A 20,049-nucleotide genomic window follows, 5' to 3' on the forward strand; every position below is an offset into this window, starting at 1 on the left:
GGCACAATGAATTGCAATGAACAAAATAACAATATGGAAAGGGAAAAAAGGAAAAAGGAAGATGCAGCTAAGATGAAAGTAGAAGGAAAATGCAGGAAAGAAGAAGAGGAGACACAAGAGAGGAATAAACACAATCAAACTTGCTGAGTCAAGAGCTGGAGGAACTGTGTGGGTGTCTGCCTTTACAGAGGCTCCTTTGTGCTGCAGATGCCTGTGCACAAACAGGCTGGGACAGCGAAGCAGTGCCAGACTCTGCAGGCCACATTCCCCCCTCCAGCCACACTGAGCTGTTTCACTTTCACATGGAGGGGACACTTGAGTTTTGTTGTAGATACCAGATGTCATTTCAAAAACTGAATTAGGAGTTTATAAAATGTTGTGTGTGGTGACAATACAACAGTTACAATGACACTAAATGACTTCAGTATACATAAACACATTGTAAAATAAACATTTTTTAATATGTTCCCCCCATGACATAAAAATGTAGAGCACAGAGACAAAGTGATGTCCCAATAAACTTTAATGGGACATCACCTTGTCTTTGTTTGTTTTGATCTGTGTCAGTTAAAAACAGAGCTACCTGTAATGAACACCATGGATGATTTTGCAGGAAAATCTCCCTCTGATCTCCGTGACTTCCTTCATCAGAGAAACCTGAGTGAGATCATGAAGCAGCTGTACAGATTTGTGTGTTTGCGCTGACCATCCCAGTGTCCACTGTGTCTGTCGAGTGGCTCTAAAGCGAATTCAAACTTACGCAGAAACGCAACTGGACAGACTCGCCTCTAAGCACTGGCCTTGATGGAATAGAAAAGGACTTCTTGACGAAACTGAAGCGCGATAATCTACATGACAGGGTGATCGAACTATTCTTGAGGAAAGAGAGGAGGATGGGCTTCATCTTCTAATATTCAGATTTACTAATGAGTGAAATGATAAATATAATAAAAATGTGTTTTTATATTTAAGTTGTGTAATGAGCTGATACTCTAAAAAGACATTTGCTGCTAAAGTGTGAATTTAGTCTTTGTCAAAACCATTGAGTAGCAGCGAAATAGGTCGGTTCACTTATACGTTTTATTGTTTTATTCACCAACGCTTTAGCTACTTTTGCATTATGCTATTCTCTGTGTTTGTGGATCATCAGAAAGTTCACATAACATGACTTGGGTTCTCATTGTCAGACAAGGCCTTTGGTATACTGGTGTCCAAACTATTCAAAGCTATAAAATGAAATGATAAAAGGAAAAAAATGGATAAAGATTCTGGTTCTCAAAAGAATTGTTAACAAGCAAATTATTTTGGGTCAGTAACCCTCTAGTGACTAGATGCTGTAGAACCCCACATATTTGCCGGGATTTACAGCTGAGGACAACTCAATGGTGAAGATTGAGGTAAGATGCACAAGTCATCTGATGTAGGGGTTTTGAAACAGGTTTCTTAAGAATTGAGTGTGAATACAAATTAAAGTTGCAGGTAAGCTAACTTACAAGTAGTAAAGTTGTTTTTTGCCCAAAACCTATGTGATTATTTCATTATCCTTATTGGATATGAATGAATTAATTGAGAGAATGAATAACCCCAAAATCAGGTCATCTCTAAACTTCTAAAAACTCAAACACCACATATTAGATGATATCTTTCCATTTCCAGATGTTTCTCATTGTGAAATGTTATCACCTCAGAGGGCAGACATGGTTGTAATTTAAACCTTCAGTGTCTACACTCAATTGTAACCATTGACTGTATAAGAGACCTGGACTGAGTGAGTGTGTCATCAGCCATAGAAAATGACTTTCTTCCAGCTCCCAATGAAATGTAGTCAATTAAGTCGCAATTTTTTCACGATACGACCATCACCATGTAGGAACCACAAATTGTCAGTAAGCACTGATTGTTTTGTCAGTCTGTGTCAACATTTCTGTGGCAACCACTCTCACCACTCAGGATGGAAATCGTTGCCACTTGAAAGCGGGCTTGGGAGAATCTGTCAATCAAAGGTTTCAAATGTTTGACATGAGACCATATACTTTTATTGAGGCACCTGATTGACCAAATTATAATTTGAAGAATTTTCAATACAGAAAAAATGTTAAAAATTAGGATTAGCAAGAATATGTTCAAAAAGAGCCAAAGTTGTTATTCCGACAAATAGAATGACTGAGCATTAGCCATTTATTTCTCAATGGAAGTCTCTGGGCTTTTGGCTTCTTGGTTTTAACTTAAAAAATGTAGTTAAATACCAACTAACTATTCAGGGAAAATGACAGACTCGGTGAGGAGCTCGTTCAAATTCTCCAAACATTTTTTTTTCCAGTAAGCGACTGCAACATGTTACAGCTGTGAAGTTTAAGGCACTCACGTGGCAACCTGATGCATGACCTTGGTGGACGTGTCCTTCAGCGTGTCCTTCAAGTTGTCCTTAAAGTTGCTGAAGAACTTCCCGGCTCCTCCCTTCACCATATCGAACAGCCCTCCACCGTAGCTCGCATCCATTTCTGGAGGAAACAGGGGAGCTTTAGGGAAAAAGAATCAAGGGCAGCCAAATATTCTCAGATACATATAGTGACAAAGTAGAGACCTCAGCACAGACAGTGCAGTCACGAAACCCTTTCATTTAGTCAGTCACTGCGAGTCTTCAACAATGATAGGAACGTTAAGATTGTGACTTAAGTCGTGATCAAGTGGATTGCTGCATAACACTGACATAAAAACCAATAGATACCACAAAATGAGAGACAAACACACAGTAGATGAGGTCAACCAAAGTGTAAATCATATGAAGCTGTCTGTAGCTCATGAGTGTGTCTGTGAGTATTGGAAAAGACCCAAGTTTTTCATCTGAGTCAGCAGGCTTCTGGTAATCTGAAAAATTCTTTCACTCCTCTCTCTTTCCAGCTCTTTCTCCACTCAATATGATGTAAGATAGCAGCAGCAGTTAGTGCACATGTCACCGCCTGATGATGATATAAAAGTAAAACATGCTGGAAAATGTTCTGCTTTATAAAAAAATCACTTCTGAACAAAAAAAAATCATAAATCCTACCCTTAAACATGATAACTTGTGCGGCTATTGTACTTTCACCATCAAGTCTTTCTGTTTTCTCTTGCTTCACCATATGATATTAAAAACAAAAGAAATCTGACTGTCTTTTATCCAAGCAGTCACCAGGGTTATGGTGCTTGCCATTCACAATGACAGCTGCTTTCCAAGCCCACATCTGAATGCTGTTGCTGTGGGTTGGTATTCAGCGAAAAACATGTTAAGTAAAATAACTATAAATATTTATTAGTTTTTCTCCATTAAAGAGACACAACAGATCACTTGTTTTGTACAAAAGAGGCTGTGTAACTTTAAAAATTGATACAAAAACAATTTTTTTTGCAATTTTCTGTTCTTTATTTTTGCCTCTTTGACCTTTTAGAAAAATTGTCAATTGTTAGTCCCCTCACTCACCCTGACTGACTATTAATTAATGAGCATTCAACTGAGGGGAGCTAAACTCAGTGTTTATGACACACGAGCGTGTCTCTGTTTTTTCTAAACATGCTGCTTCATCCGTGTTGAGTTGAAATAACATGGATGAATAATCAAGAAGCTTCAGGAAAGGAATTATCCTGTAAAGTGTGCTTTCATGTGGATGTTGAGAGCAAAAACTGCTGAAAAAAAATCTCAGTGTAGTTGGTCTTATAGAAAATTCTGAACAATAAGACCTTAAACTATACAATTTTAGCCAATTTATTTAGATAAATGGTCAAGTACTTCAAAACCCTTCAGAGATACACTGTTTGGGAAAAATCTGATAGAGTGGCTATTGCCAGACACTATGGATATATAAACTTATTCTAGCTTGTTTCTTGAAGGAACATATTTTAGCTTTGGCTATAAGTGGTACTACCTGGCAAATGACTCCAGTTGCTGAAAATCAAGTAGTGCTGAAACATTTTCTGAAGGGAGATTGCAGGTTCCGTGAATACAAAACAACATCCCTACAAAGCCAGATCTGATGGCAATTTCTGACGGTCTACTTTGTTGGTGAACAGCATTTGCGTCATAATTCCTAACAAACTACTTACCAAAATGTTAAATTTGCGGGCAAATAGTCCGGAGTTAACTCACACAAGGAACTGTAGCGAAGCACACATACAGTAAGTCTCTTTTCTCCTTTTAACTAGAATAACTAGGATACGAACTACAAACTATGTTCATGTTTCCCTATTTTAGCTTCTTTACACTGTTCGCCTATTCCTTTTTAGAACTAAGGATTGTTTTTAAATCTTTACATGGCTTGTTACCTGTCTACCTTTCTGAGTGGTTGCAGCCTTATTTCCCTCATCACCCTTTTGGGTCAGCTGATCAGCTGCTTCTAAAAGCACAAAAAGCAAAGTGCAAGCTTGAGGGGGACCACACTTTTGCTGCAGCAGCTCCAATACTTTGAAATGATCTTCCAATTCATGTAGGACAGCCTTCCTCAATACCTGTTTTAAAGTCTTCTTTAAAAACCCACTTTTTTACTTGGCTTTCAAAACACAGTAAAGATGCTTTTCTTTCTCTTATTCCACTGCATTGTAAATTATTCTATTGATTATGTAATGTCTGTGTCTTGTTTGTCAACAAGAGGTATTAACTTTTAAATGATTCTATGAACATCTCAATAAATTTGAGATGAAATAACTATACAGCACTTCGGGTCTACACAGACAATTTACTGTAAGTGCTCTATAAATAAAGTTAGTATGATATGATAGTTTATCATTTTTAAATAACAAAATTGTAAACTTGTGTTTTTTGCTCATAAGTTTGTCAAATGTAATCTCATTTCTACTTCATGAAGTAACTGAAACATAAAGCTTGAATATCTCTGTGCTTTTTCCTAAAAATCTGCTTTCTTTAAAAACCTTCAGCCTATTTTTGCATGCATATCTCACCCAGCAATCAGTAAAAAGCCAAACACTGAAAGTCAGAATCCTGCTTTTAAATGTGTCAGTCAGGCTTGATGCTTACACAGGCAGAGTGGCAGCAGTGTTCCAGAGGAGGCAAACATGCTTTAAAGTAACTTCAGGATGCTGCGTCAGAGCCTCAGCACAAAAACAACACTGGTCTGTTGCTCACTCTCCCTCCCCTCCTCAGCCACCTCATGTCTCACTCACCAAAGTGAGCCGGGACGTGTAATAAGAAATGCAAGTCTTGTTCTATCTGGGGAGATTGCTGGGAAATGATAATATGCCACCCTTCAACTGAAGCTCTACACTGCTTCCCTTCAACACCAAGCCTGGTGTGAATGTTGCACACAAACACTTAGAACTCTTGACAGCATTTGATTTCAGAGTTGACACATTGCTGGGCCTCTTCCGCGCAGGCTGCGGCGTTATCCAAACTCTAATCTGCTTGATTACAAATGCTGCTGATGAGACAAAAAGATTGTGACTAATCATCTACAATACAGCTTAACCACTCATTTCTTCCAGTCCTTTGAATGACAAGCACCCTCAGACAAGCTTGCCTGCATAACACATACTGTAGGTAATGTAGGTTAGTTAAACTGCAGTCACAAGGTGGGGAAAAAAAAGAAAATAATACTAATAAAATTATATTTTTACCAACATAGTGCCTCACATCTTCATACCAAACCTCTAAAAAAAACAGTTGACCCTGGTCTGAGAACTACATTATTGTGAAGCTTTAGGAACCTTTATCGCAGAAAAATATATTACACCCAAGTGCATCATGTATTTAAGAGGTTGTGGTTGGAAAAGCACAATAGTGGCATTCTGCAAATGGAGTTTGACCTGCTAGAACAAATCCCATCTCTGACTCCACTTTTTAAAGTTTATACGGCACAGATGGGAAGCTGTAGTAACTAAACATATAGAATAAGATATTCACCATTAAAATTTTAAAGACAGTGCAGTGACAGTGCAGTCTGGGTATTCAGGTGGTCCGATAAAAAAATAACTTTGGTACGAAGACAATGGGCAGTTTTACTTGGTGCAATAACGAAAGAGGATCCCGCTAGATCAGCTTGGCAGCAAACTAACAGTTCTTCTGAAATACTTAAATAATTATGATTTTAGTCCAAAACAGATATGTAACAACTGCACAACATAGGTGGAAACTCCCCTGAAGCGACCAGAAGTGCTGCCTTCAAATTACAGTGCGAACATCATGATCTGTAAACTCTATGATCCGTTACAAAATGCAGAAACGCGACAGGTGCACATGAGTCCTACTTAGAGCGGGCTCCATCTGCTGTCTTGCTTTTGGCAAAGAAATGAATATTACAAAGCAAAACTATAAATCAAGAGAATAACAAATTGAAAAAAAGTGTCCACTAGGAGAACATGTTAGATATTATAGAGATTATGATTAATGTTCAAAAAGCTGTTGACAACATTATCCGGCCTTCTCCCCTTTTATGACTGGTTTTGGAACACTTACATTCTGAACATACCAGCTATGTCTTTAATGCAGTTTGTGTGCCATTGTTGTCAAATTTAAACTAACAGGCAAAACTTAACTTATATTCTCATTTGGTTAGTTACTCCATACCTCTATCCGTCCATGTGCTGCTGCCATTAGATTTGGCATCATATTAAAAAGCTAAGATTTTGGATGTTTCTGGGAGAGCAATAACAGAAACCAACAAACGCAAAGGCACTATTTTGGCTGAAAAGCTGCTAAAAAATCTACTCCAGAAATTACAAAAATATCAGCTTAATGTAAAGGGGGGGGGGGGGGGGGACACGGAAAACAATGATCATTAACTTCATCGTGAGTGACAAAACAGATCACCTACAGAGGTTCTGCCTCTAAACCAACTAAAATCTAGTAAGGAGATTAATTTGTGCTCTTTCAGCAGCACCATGTGAGGTAAACTCATGCTGGTTTAAGCTGTAGCTCATTAATGTCATTGACAGTGATCCAACTGTGTAATATCAGCTCTGTCTGATTGCCGAATTGCAACTTGATTTGACTATTTTTTTAAAGCAGTGCCTGTGTTTTCTACTTTTAATGGAGGACACATATGAAGAAAACTTCGCTTAACATTGCATTTCTGTGTATCTCTTTATTTAAATTGTCATGATTCAAGAATAGACGCAAAATTGCTGTTGGATAATAATAATGGATTAATAATAATGGATTAGATTTATCTGCGCTTTTCCAGACGCTCAAAGCGCTTACATTGTGTCCATTATTCATTCACTCCTCATTCATACTTGGTGATGGTAAGCTACGGTTGTAGCCACAGCTGCCCTGGGGCAGACTGACAGAGGCGTGGCTGCCATTTCGCGCCTACGGCCCCTCTGACCATCACCGGGATCATACATGCACATTCACACACCAGTGGAGCCAAACTGGAGGCAAGGAGGGTGAAGTGTCTTGCCTAAGGACACAACGACATTTGGCTGGTGGGAGCGGGGATCGAACCGCTGACCCTTCGATCAGCGGACGACCCGCTCAACCACCTGAGCCACTGTCGCCCCAAAAAAAGCTTGTAGCAGTGACATAGAACCTACAACGACAAGTCACAAGCTCCCTGTTCCACTTCATTCTATCGCTTCAGCCTGCAGACAGCTAGGTCCATGTGCGTCTTCATTTTTCCTTTTCTGGCTCAAAACTGTACGGCTGGACATTGCTCACTGTTCTTGTTGCACTCATAATGTTAGCTTGGGGTTGTGAAGGGCTGTGAGCTAGCAGGAGAGCGTGTAAACAGATAGATGTGCCAAAAGTCCCACCCACAACTGAGAGGCAAATGTCTAATTAACATCTGCTGCTCTGCAGAAACTATGTCCGAGAAAATGACAGTTTTCTTTTTGTTTGTTTTTTTTTTTGGCTAAAAACAGCATAAACATAATTAACCCCTGTGCTATCTTAGATGACCCCACCCTTACATTGACGTGTTCTCCCTACCATGGCAAAGGTGGATAAAGGTGGAAAGATTTCATGTAATCCATGGACACCAGTGAGGTTCACAAATCATTAAAGTAAAAAGGTTCAGAGCACTGTCTTGTGGGTCTAGATGACCCAACTCCCAACGTTAAAGCGCCTAGGATAGCACAAGGGTTAAAAGACCACTGGGAAAGTTTTTCCAATAGATCAAAAGATGATCAGAGTGGGACATTAAGTTGTTTCTTCTCTCAACCTCATGTTAGATTTATACTTTATCATGATTTTTTTTCTTCTAAGTAAATTACCATGGGGTAGCTTTTAATTTTAAGTTCTCAGTCGGATTTATAGCTGTTAATGTCCCAAACTAGCACAACTTTACATAATTTCAAAGAAGCACTGTAAAGAAATACATTCAAATCTATATTTGAGGAAACACTATCATGCCCACTTGCTGTCCTGTCTTCTTTGGACTGTTTCCTCACTCTTAGAATGTTGTAAATGACTGCAGTGTGGAATAAAGCAAAACATTTTCCCTTCAGTTCTCCTTCCCTGAAGGTCTATTTGAATCTGCCTCATGCCTCCCGGTTAGCCTGTTTCCTCGTCCCTGTGCCTCTGAGTCCAGATGGCTGTGGGAGGGTGCTGCCTGCTGAGCCAGATACAGTGGCAAGCATATACGCGTTTCAGAGGAGGCACCTCTTTTAGTACAGCTGAGAGCTTCACCATTCACAGAAAGGGAGAACAAGACACCAGTAGAACAGGGAGCTCTCAACTTGGCCTCCCAGTGAGATCAATGCCATGTTTGACTGTGCCTTACTTCTCCTAGTGTAACCTTTAGCCTACAGGATCTGTTCAAATGCAGCAGATGGATGCAGAGCCACATAGAGGCAGAGATGGCTACATCAAAAAGCCAGATGACAGCATCTGACACAAGCATCTCCCCCTCCCCCTGCTGCTGTCAACGTCCAATCCCCTCTCCCCACTGACCCTGCTATCCAGCTCATTTAGCTTCTTTGGTTTCACGTCCCTGGACTCTGAGGTGAACCCAAGGCACTATGCAGATAAAACAAACCACAAAAGGCACTTTTCTTTTTTTGTTTAGCATTACAGTCTTACAATTACAATTCCGAAAGGGGAAAAAAATAGTTTTTTGGCTCAGTTTTTCATCAACAGAATTATATTCCTGTATACGTAGATTTATTTTTCCTATATGTATATATATAAAAATCGAAATTACAAAAAGAAACACAGATATAACATCACTATAACATAAACAAGACAGGATTCAATCATCAAAAATAAAAATTAGATTCCTTAAAAAATGTGCTTTTCACAGTTTTTTTGTATAACCTGATTTATTAATATGTTTTTTATTGGTATTCATAAGTGTTTCTACACTAAAAGATTCTGTGTCCCATTTAAAGACCCACTCCAATGAAAACCCTGCTTTTGTTTCCTTGTCGCATTTATTTCATGATGTAGGACATACAGTATATAGATAAAATTGACTATTTCTGATTCAAATCGTAGTAAATCAAGAGAAGACAAAAAAATGTTGTTGCTTATAGTTGTTACCTAAAGTCTACAATCGGTGGGCCACAAGCTTCCCGCTCCGCTCCATTCCGGTGCTTTCACTTGCAGACAAATATTGGTAGATCCATACATGTCTTTGTTTTCCTCACCCAAGCTGGCTTCTGGCTCGGAATTGTACAGCTGGATAGCTCCAATTTTGGTCGCCATTTTTGGTGCTCCAGTAATGTTAGGTTGGGATTGTAAGGGGCTGTAAGCTAGCGGGAGAGTAAACACTTAGAACTTGCGTAGAAGCCAATTTTAATGAACTAGTGCTGCTCTGCAGAAACTGCAGAAACTTGTCGTAGAAAAAGACAGGTTTTTGATTTTGCGTGATAGATCAAAAGATTACCAGAGGGACTTTTAAAAGATGGGCATTTTTCTGTACTAATGAGCATCATCTGATTTAAATTTGATTTGTCTTTATTTCTGTTTATATATGTTTATTTAAAATAAATCAACCCATAAAATCAGATAAATCCTGGAAGGAATGAGTTAAAGTGTTAACACAGACTTGAGTGCCTGGAAGCAGAGATGAAGCAGAGGAGCAACGCCACTGTGAAGCCTACTTTCACCGCTGTTGGCCATTGTTTCCACAGCTGCCTCTCTTTCAGGATAGTTCTAGTTACAGGCCGCATCTAGACTCCTCCTGTCAAGTCATCCCGTCTTTGCTCAGGCGCTGTTCGCATCAGCGTTCAGTGGAAACAGGCAAGGAAAGGCTACCATAAATCACCAGGGAAAACGCCGTTTATTGGTGATTTATGATCTTTTTTGCTTGCCATATAGAAACAGCCGTATGAGGGCGAGGCATCTTACCTGAGCTGTCCATGGTGCTGCAGTCCTCCCCTCTCAGCGGGGCCGCCTTCGGTCCGAGGGTGGCCGCTATGGAGCCTCCGAGCGTGCCGCTGCTGCTCCCTTTCCCGATGCTGTAGTTATCCCCGCCGCTATCGACCAACTGCAAACATTCATAACCATCGTAACTGCTCTTTTTCTTATATGCTCCCAGCAAGCTCATAACCAAAGGCCACAGAAGGAGAACCAAAGACGAGAAGGAAAGCCGCGCCGTCTCCGCCGTCGCTACTGCCTGCTCTGGTCCGTGCGTCTCTGCCGCCGCCCGGCGCACCACATGTCCGAAGAGAGGGGAGGACACCCGGTCTGCGAACAAATCTGCCGGCTTTTCTCCCCCTTCTTCCTCTCTTTCTGCCTGTATCGCCTCCTCTTTTTTTCTTTCCTCCCTCAGAGCCGCATTTTACTACGACACGGTAGCTGCTGCTTTCCGCTGCGTCCCGGAACGAATTAAAGAGAAATGCACCCCAGCTCACAGTCCTCTAGTGTTTCTGCTGCATCCATTATTCATTCAATCAGCACTTAACTGGGATGGCTTTAAGGGGACTGTAAGTTTAAGACAAACAAACAAGGAGAGAAAATGGACCCAATTACAGAATCTGAGGTTTGATTTGTGGAAAATTATTAATCTCAGAGGTCTGTGAAGCCTTTCTGCTTCTGTAACCACAATATACAATAAAATGCTAATTTATGGTTGATTTCACCGACTTATCTGACTTTACTGAATCACTTCAGTAAAGAATACGTTATAGGAAAATATCAGGTAAAGATATAAATTTTCAGAAATGCCTGAAGATCTATTATATGAGTGTCTAAACATGGCATGTCCAAAGTCCGGCTCATGGGCCAAATGTAGCCTGCATTCAAATTGCTACCGGCCCGCAGGTTCCTGTCAGATCAGCAATATGCAGCCCCGAGCAGTGTGTAAAACTTTGTGAGGTATTATGCCAACACTGACTGGGGACCCTTCTATATCACTTTATAGCTCATTTCTAAGGGTGTATTCAGATTGGAAAAGTCCATTGGTCCGGACCGAGTTCACTTAATTCGGTCTGGATCGAGTCCTGAACCTTGGGTTTGGTCTGAATTCAGACTGTCTTTAAGCATGCTGTTCTGTTACAAACCATGGCTTCCAAAGAAAACCACGTGATTAAAGATCTCTTCAGGCATGCATGGTGTGTTCAGACTGAAAATTTGTTCTAGGCGAACAAATTTGGTCCACTTTAAGTGAACTAATTGTGTCGAGTCTAAATTCACCCTAAAACGTCAACTGCAAATGAAATGAACTAATTTGTTTTTCTTATCAAATCCACAGTATTCTGTACTTCTGATTAAAATAACTATTTGTGTTATCCTGTTGCAAGAAAAAAGGTTATTTAAATAGTTTATTTGTATTTAAAGTTATTATGAGAGTACAAAGAATGCAGGCTGATTGATTGACCCTCACACTTTTCACATCACTAAGTCTGGCCCTCTTTGCAAAATGTTGGCCACCCTAAACTCAAGTCCAAAACAGTTTTTAACAATCTTGACATTTTGCTTTTGGCCACTATAAAGCATTAAACATGTGCTTAATGTTTAGAAAAGAGTTGTGTTTTCACAAATCCAAGAGAAAATAGAATAACAATTTAAAATAATCTCTACCCAGTTTCCTATTATTCTGCATTTGTTATGGCCTAATTTCAAGATATAAGAACTGATACGTCCAAACTATTAGTTTAAAGAAATGTCATGGGTTAAGACAATTTTAAAAGTGAGTCCTGCTTTCCAAAAAAGGTCAGTGACCTTTTCACATTATGAAACTGAAATAGAGGAGCTTTGTTCCATGGAGAGCAGGACAACAGCACCATGGTTCGACAGAACAAAGAAACTTACTCTGAATTACATCAAACAAAACTTTCCATCTATGCTGTTTTCAGCAGAAACACTTTAAATTATTAGGGCTTTTATGTAAGCAAGGTGATTTTTATCTTGAAATATTGCTGGTGCACCTTCATATGTTTTGTTCTGCTGAGGGGTTAACTAAGCATGCTTCGTTTCTGCACTCAGTCTCCTGGCAACAGAAACCGAGCATGGTTCTGAAAAGAGGACATGAGCCGGGGAAACTCTTTTAGGGGAGCCCAAAGCACAGCAGGGACGAAATGTCCAAAACAGAGGACTAATATCCTGCCATATCCGGATGCAACTTGTTGCCCTTCAAAGGAGCTTCCTGTCTTGTGCCTGACCTTGTTTATAAATACTTACCCTTAATACCCTATATCTGCATGTTTGCAACACGACAAGCAGATGCAGACTTTGACATAATGACATTTCAAAATCAAAGTTATTTATGTTTGTTATGTTATTGCTTTTTTATATTCCAGATTAAAATCATTTTCTAAAAAAGTGGCATAAAAACTACAGGAAATAACAGGATATGTGAAGTAAAGTATTATTAATAAAAACAAAACAAAACTACAAAACCAGGGCATTTATTGAATAGCCAAGAAGCCGAATTCTGAGGAAAAGGTGGGTGTTACTATTGAAGATGTGGTGTGATGTTTTTGTGTGTGTTTGTGTCCACGATTCTGTCAAACTGGTTTTATGAGGTGTTTTAATGTACAAAACAAGCAGAAACCTTCTTAATGACTTGAATCACAACAAAAACAAGCGTAACATGCTTTGAACACTCTCTCCTTGTCAACTCTTTTGCAAATATTTTATCACAAAACCCTCCACAAACTAAATTCTGTTTTCATTATAGAAGCATTAGGATGCTGAGCCAATTCCATGTCTGCTATAACTTTAGTCTTAACTTAAAAAAAAAAATGCTTCTCTGCCCTGTAAAACACGCCTGTCATCCCACTGACTTCATCTCCTTAATTCCAAGGACATCAATGTAGTTCAACAATATGTCCAATGAATTGTATTGCAGCATTTTTTTTCAAACTATGTTGTTGCCACTACAAATTTCCAGAAAATAGATTTACAGTGGTGGACAAAATTGTTGGTACCCCTCCCCTCAGTTAAAGAAAGAAAGTCCACAATGCTCACTGAAATGACTTGAAACGCTTAAAAGTAACAATAAATTAAAATTTATTGAAAATTAAATAATCAATATCAGCCATTATTTTTGAGTTGTTGATTGACAGAATTATTTAACAAAACAAACTAATGAAATAGGGTTGGACAAAAATGATGGTACCCATAACTTAATATTTAGTTGCACAACCTTTTGAGGTAATCTCTGTAATGAAACGGTTTCTGTATTTGTCAATGAGCCTTCTGCACCTGTCCACAGGTATTATGGCCCACTCCTCATGAGCAAACTGCTCCAGTTGTCTCAGGTTTGACGGCTGTCTTCTCCAAATGGCATGTTTCAGCTCCTTCCACAGATGTTCAATGGGATTCAGATCTGGGCTCATAGAAGGCCACTTCAGAATAGTCCAACGCTTTTCTCTGAGCCATTTTTGTTTTTTTTTGGCTGTGTTTGGATCGTTGTCCTGTTGGAAGACCCATGACCTGCGACTGAGACCAAGCTTTCTGACACTAGGCAGCACATTTCTATCCAGAATGCGTTGATAATCTTGAGATTTTATTTTACTTTGCACAACTTCATGACACCCTGTGGCAGATGCAGCAAAGCAGCCCCAAAACAGAACTGAGCCTCCTCCATGTTTCACAGTAGGAACAGTGTTCTTTTCCTTGTATGCTTCATTTTTGAGTCTACGATCATAGAGCTGATGTACCTTACCAAAAAGCTCCAGTTTTGTCTCATCTGTCCAAAGGACATTTTCCCAGAAGCTTTGTGGCTTGTCAACATGCATTTTTAAAATTTCCAGTCTGGCTTTTTTATGATTTCCTTTCAACAGTGGTGTCCTCCTTGGTCGTCTCCCATGAAGTCCACTCTGGCTCAAACAACGACGAATGGTGCGATCTGACACTGATGTACCTTGATCTCGGAGTTCACCTTTAATGTCTTTGGAGGTTCTTCTGGGCTCTTTGGATACAGTTCCAACTATCCGTCTCCTCAATTTGTCATCAATTTTCTTCTTCCGACCATGTCCAGGGAGGTTGGCTACTGTCCCCTGGGTCTTAAACTTCTGAATAATATGTGCCACTGTCGTCACAGGAACTTCAAGCTGCTTAGAGATGGTTATAGCCTTTACCTTTACGATGTTTGTCTATAATTTTGTTTCTAATGTCCTGGGACAATTCTCTCCTTTGCTTTCTGTTGTCCATGTTCAGTGTGGTACACACCTTTTCACCAAACAGCAACGTGACTATTTGTCTCCCTTTAAATAGGCAGACTGACTGATTATGGGTTTGAAAACAGCTGTGATGTCAATTAAAGGACATACCTGAGTTCATCATGACCCCTTGGGCAATTAGTTCTCAGTCTTTTATGGAGGTACCATCATTTTTGTCCAGCCCTTTTTCATTAGTTTTTTTTTATTAAATTCAGTTAATCAAAAACTGAAAAGTAATGGCTGATTTTGATTATTTAATTTTCAATAAATTTTAATTTATTGTTACTTTTGAACGTTTCAAGTCATTTCAGTGAGCATTGTGGACTTTCTTTCTTTAACTGAGGGGTACCAACAATTTTGTCCACCACTGTACATCTCTTATTCAAGCCTCTTTTTTTTCTATTATCACATTTTACACACTATAAGGCTCACTTAAAAGACTCATTTTTTTTCAAAAAACAACAGCGCGCCTTATAATCCAGAGTCCCTTACAGAATAAATTTGGTTGGTTTTACTGATGTTAAAGAGATTTTGAGAGGTATAATGCATTTGTCAAAATCTCAGTCTGTTTTTTTACGAGTTGCAAACAAGGTTTAGAAGTAACACGGCTAACATGCAGCCATAGCGTGTTTCAAACAAGTTCTAGAGTAGGGGCCTGCAACCTGAGGTTTCGGACCCACTTGTGGCTCTTTTATCCCTCCTTCATGGCTCTTACCTTTAAAGAAAAATGCAAACAATCTGAAAAATTAATAGGTTTGATAATTAAGTTTTTTCACTCATTTTTAGATTTTTTTAAACTGAGGTGATCTTACATTAGTTACATTTAACTGTCTTATTTTATGTTTGTTTGTTTTTTACCACTAGGGACATTACACTAAATCAAGAGGCATTGAGAGCTTTACCTTTCCTTCAAAATGCACACATCACATAACTAAGCAAAATTATGGTAAAGGGGTTGGTCTATTGTCAGAGTGGTTTATTATTAGAAGTTTAACACTCACATTCTTATTTTATTCCTAGTTTCTGTTCAAAAGCAAAGTTCTTAAAGTATAATTGCAAGTTAATCTGCTGCCATGAGAAGATCTTATGAAACAGAATGTATTTTGTTTTGAAAAGAACTTGTATGTGATGCTGTCAAAAGTATTGTAATAGAAATATAACACTATTTTAATTTAATAATTGTAATATTTACTAGCTACTATTTTTTAAATGTATAGTTTAATGGTCCCAAATACATAAATACAGTGTATCTTTCTAAATAGTGAGGTATGACTTTGCAGCTCCTGCTAGCTTTGGTTTGCAGAAACTGGACTAAATGTCTATTTTAGCGTTTAAACATTTTAGACCCTATGCTAGAGTTACTATGAACTCAGGTAAATAAGGTTTGATTGGCTGACAGACTCATTTTTGACTCTTTTGTCTTGCTTAATGCTCCTTAAAGATTAGTGCACCTTATATATGACATAAGTTCAAATCCAGTCGCCCTATATGGAAAATACGGTATTTTCATCATACAGCTGGAATTTTTAAGGTTAAAATGTGTCTTTCGTGAAATCAAAGCGAAAATAGGTTGATTGCTGCTATTATCAGAGTTTTGGATTATGGTGATATTTTATGTACATGCCTCAACTAAGTGTATACTCACTATTTACCATGAAGCATTGATTCAAAACGGACCGGAAATCAGTCTTTTTATGTTCAAGTTGGATGAATGTTAATGCCTTTATGTTAAATGAAGTAGACATTTGTAGCTAGCTCTGTATTATGCAGTCATGCTCAACTCAGAAACTCTGCAGCTGAAAGTCGCAGATCACAGAATTTTTGAGTTAATGTTTCCAAAGTTAACACTAAAGTTTTGCCACACCCTTGTCATGTAATAAGCTGTAACATCATTGTTATGTGAAAAACCTTCACGGTAGAGGTTCAAACCTTTTTTGAAACAGTTGCAGGAAAACTAATTTTACTTGATCATTTTCACACATTTTAACTTTTACATTTGTATTTTTTTAAATTATGCATTAAATACATACAGCAAATGCAATAATGCATTGATGTTAAAAATAACTTGATATTTAAATTTACAAATGGTTATAATAGCATTGTTTACCGCTCTCTTATGCTCTTTGCAACACAAAGCTTGTTGTATTTTTACTACATCTTTCAGCAAACGCTGAGGTCAATAATTGTCCTCATAAGAGTTAAAGCACAATCCAGGAATTTGCAGGATCAGCTGCTGTTGGACCTGAATTGGTGATTGTGACACTGACAGAAGGGTTCCTTCTTAACACTGCCTTTAAAGGAGAGTTTACCTCTTCCTTCATGCGCCCCTTTAATGGTCGGACTTTGTAAATCTCTCAATCTTTAACTTAAAATCGTTTGTCTTATTGTCTTGAGGGTCGAGTGAAGTACAAAAGTGTGTCACTGATCCTGAAAACAGGAAACCAGACTGAGCCGCGTTAAGCCGTTCACGTGACGCGAGTGACGCGCTGGCTCTCCATTGGCCCGGAGGAGGGGAGCTATTATTTCTGGGAGATGAAGATGGATATTCTGAATTTAAAAAAAAAAATGTTTACAGAAACGAGGTGACACATTTTATATTAAAAAATAGCTGACGAAAATGTTTGATTTTTACAGAGTTTGATGTTTGGGTGTGTTTTTATTTTTATTCTTCTTCAGTGGGTCACCTTTAAAAACACAATTGTTCAGTCGAATTAAATTGATGGTGTGAATGAGTACGGATGAAAAGCAGTCGGGCTGTATAGGTATTTAAGCAAAGAACACAGACAAATTATATAGTTGGGCAGGAAGGAAAGGGTTTTCTGGCAAAAATATCTTAAATGATGTCATTCATGGTGCGTTTGTGTGCGTCAAGAACGGGCCTTTGTGAAGTTTGTGGTTTTTATGTACATTTGGTTTTATTTTTATTTATTTTTTCTAATCCCAACGTTCTTATATTTTCTCTGTGTAATTAGTGCGTGTGGATGAAAACCGCTCCAGTCCATCAAGCGCACGGACGCACAGTGGGAAGAATATTATGTAACATCCGCACACAGATCGTGATGCTATCCTCTTCTCTGCCTCATTTGAAAGGTGAAATGTCTGAAAATGGCCGTGAAATGTGTAGAAACAGACAATTTTACCTTTCAAAGCGCTTTCGGTCATTCTCCCCGGTGCGCGGTGCTGTGCCGTGACTGAGATGCGCTCGGTAGAAGCGGATGCTCCGTGCGCACGCAGCGACCTTTGCTTTGTGTCATTAACGGCCAGTCAAAGGTCAGAGTTTTCGCCGGGCACGGAAACACGCCTGTCCTGGAGAGATCCCCCTCGTTATGTCCGCGTTCACCTGTCGTTAAAATCGCACAGAAAATAAACCGGCCTATGGCAACCTCACACTCTGGCATATGATCGGCAAAAACGGCTAGGGGATTGGTGGATTTGTAAAAGATAGGGATGTGCCTAAATGGTGAGACGGCAGCGAAGAGCTTGTTTATGAATCTGTTAAATGGAGCAGCTGAGCGCATCCTGACTGCAAGAGGAAAACCTGGAGTGGACTCAAGAGACTGGGCTTTAAATGGCTGGGAAAAAACACACCTGAAGTTAAATTCAAAACAGATCTAAAGTCAAATTTAAGTTCTTTTCACATTAATTAAAGACAGTTCTAGTTTTTTTTTAGAAAAAAATTGAAACGCAGCTTCTGCCTTTGCAGAATCGGAGTAAAATCCTAATCTAAACCTGCAAGACTATTGGCGGAGCCGCTTTCTCTGAAAGGTAAACAGGCAGATGAAATAGTAATCCGAGCAGGAGTCACACCCCATCTTGTACACATGGGCTTTAGTTACAAATCCCACAGGATTAGACGAGTAGGTCTGAGATGCAAAATGGGTTTGCAAAGATAGAAGCACTCAATAACAAGTTTTAGGATTTCCCAAAAAAATATTTAAAAAATTTGTAAACCTAAATAAAAACAACAGGGTAAGCAAAGTATCTTTATTATAAAACAGTATATAAAAGACCCACTTCAATGGATTTTTTGGCGGTGTTTTTAGCAAGCTCTTGTAGCATTTTTTTCATGAATAAAGACACATAAAGAAAATCAAGCTTAAAATTGCATTTCTTATTTATTCAAATCTAGTAAATCAAGAGCAGATGAAAAAATGCTGTCGGAAAAAGCTTGTAGCTGTGACCTAGAAGCTACAATTGGCCGGCCATAAGCTCCCTGCTCCACTCCATTCTGACCCATCCATTGTACGTCTTCATGTTCCTTGTCTGAGCTGGCATCTTGGTCATAACTGTACGGCTTGATAGCATCATTGTGGCTTACCATTTTTGTTGCATCCGTAATGTTAGCTTGTGGTTGTGAGGGGCTGTAAACTAGAAGGAGAGAGTGTAAACAAAGGGATGATGGGAAGTGATGGCAGGCTGACGTAATGCCAATGATCCCGCCCACAACTCAGAGGTGAATTTCTGAGTAACTCCTGCCGCTCTGCAGAAACCGTGTCCTAGAAAACAACTGGTTATTTTGATTTGGCCTAAAAAGGGCATAATTAAAATTAAAAGATCATTTAAACGCTTTTACAATGGCTCAAAAGATTATCTGGGTGGGACTTTAAAAAACTACACATTTCCTGTTTGAAAACAACTTTCTAGAAAGCCTTTTAAAAAGTGAAAAATTGAGAAAAGTTATTAAATTGTTCAGTTGTCCATTTGTGGTTTTACTTCAAACTTTAATAATCCAGCATACATCAATGATCAAATATAGTGTTTGATCGTTTATAGTGTTAAGTTAATTCTTCTCTAAGAGTTCTGGTAAATCCCCTGTCTGTCCTGGGGGAGGATCCCTCCTTCATGTGGGCACCCCTGAGGTTTCATCGTTTTTTCCGGAATCCGTTTTTTTGGGGAGTTTTTCCTTACCGCGAAGGGGGGTCTAAGGGCACGGATGCCAGTATAGCTTGGTCAGTTTGTTAGTTCATTTTAGTATTTTCCTATTGAACTCTTTGTATTCGTGATCCTTTTGAGTTCATGTTTTACTTCGAAGCCCATCGAGACGACTGTTGTTGTGATTCTGGGCTATACAAATAAAATTGAATTGAATTGAATTGATGTTGGTCTAGAACACGTGTCAAACTCAAGGCCCGGGGGCCAAATGTGGCCCGACATGTCATTTTATGTGGCCCGTGAGGCGCAAGAGCATAAAAGTGTTTATTTTTTTATATAGAAAATAAAAATTGGTATTTATTCATAATCAGGGAATCGGACTTGAAATATCGGATTGGGAAACTATACGATAGGACTTAAACACTGTCCATATAATGTTACCTGACAGAATCAAATGTAAAAGGATTTATGCTAGAGTAACAAGAAAACTTTTGTTTTTTTATGGAACTGTAATTGTCACTTTAAAAAGTTATAGTAAATAAATAATGAGTTATTTAACATTAAGGAGTAATTATATTTATTTTTCATTACATTTAGTTACATGTATAAGTTATATCTGGCCCCTTGAGGACAACCACTATG

The 20,049-nt window shown here is 38.8% G+C and overlaps 1 protein-coding gene across 10 annotated transcripts in view; it reads right to left on the bottom strand.

Annotated features, from left to right (window-relative positions):
- Positions 1-18,026, bottom strand: part of dnajc6 (DnaJ (Hsp40) homolog, subfamily C, member 6) — a 37,017-nt gene extending 18,991 nt beyond the window's left edge. For 5 of the 10 annotated variants that reach the window (XM_078945960.1, XM_078945959.1, XM_078945962.1 and 2 more), the window contains exons 1-2: positions 10,277-10,758; positions 2,366-2,501 (exon numbers count right to left, since the gene is read on the bottom strand). In XM_078945960.1, the coding sequence (XP_078802086.1) occupies positions 2,366-2,501; positions 10,277-10,475 (335 nt within the window). In that variant the 5' untranslated portion in view covers positions 10,476-10,758. Of the gene's footprint in view, positions 1-2,365; positions 2,502-10,276; positions 10,821-17,675 lie in introns of those variants that run through there. The other 5 variants (XM_078945966.1, XM_078945965.1, XM_078945964.1 and 2 more) reach the window with 2 other exon arrangements.
- Positions 18,027-20,049: the final 2,023 nt, after the last annotated feature.

The sequence above is a fragment of the Oryzias latipes genome, chromosome 4 (assembly GCF_053564925.1).
Source record: "Oryzias latipes strain Hd-rR chromosome 4, Olatipes_Hd-rR_3.1".
Taxonomy (NCBI): Eukaryota; Metazoa; Chordata; class Actinopteri; order Beloniformes; family Adrianichthyidae; genus Oryzias; species Oryzias latipes.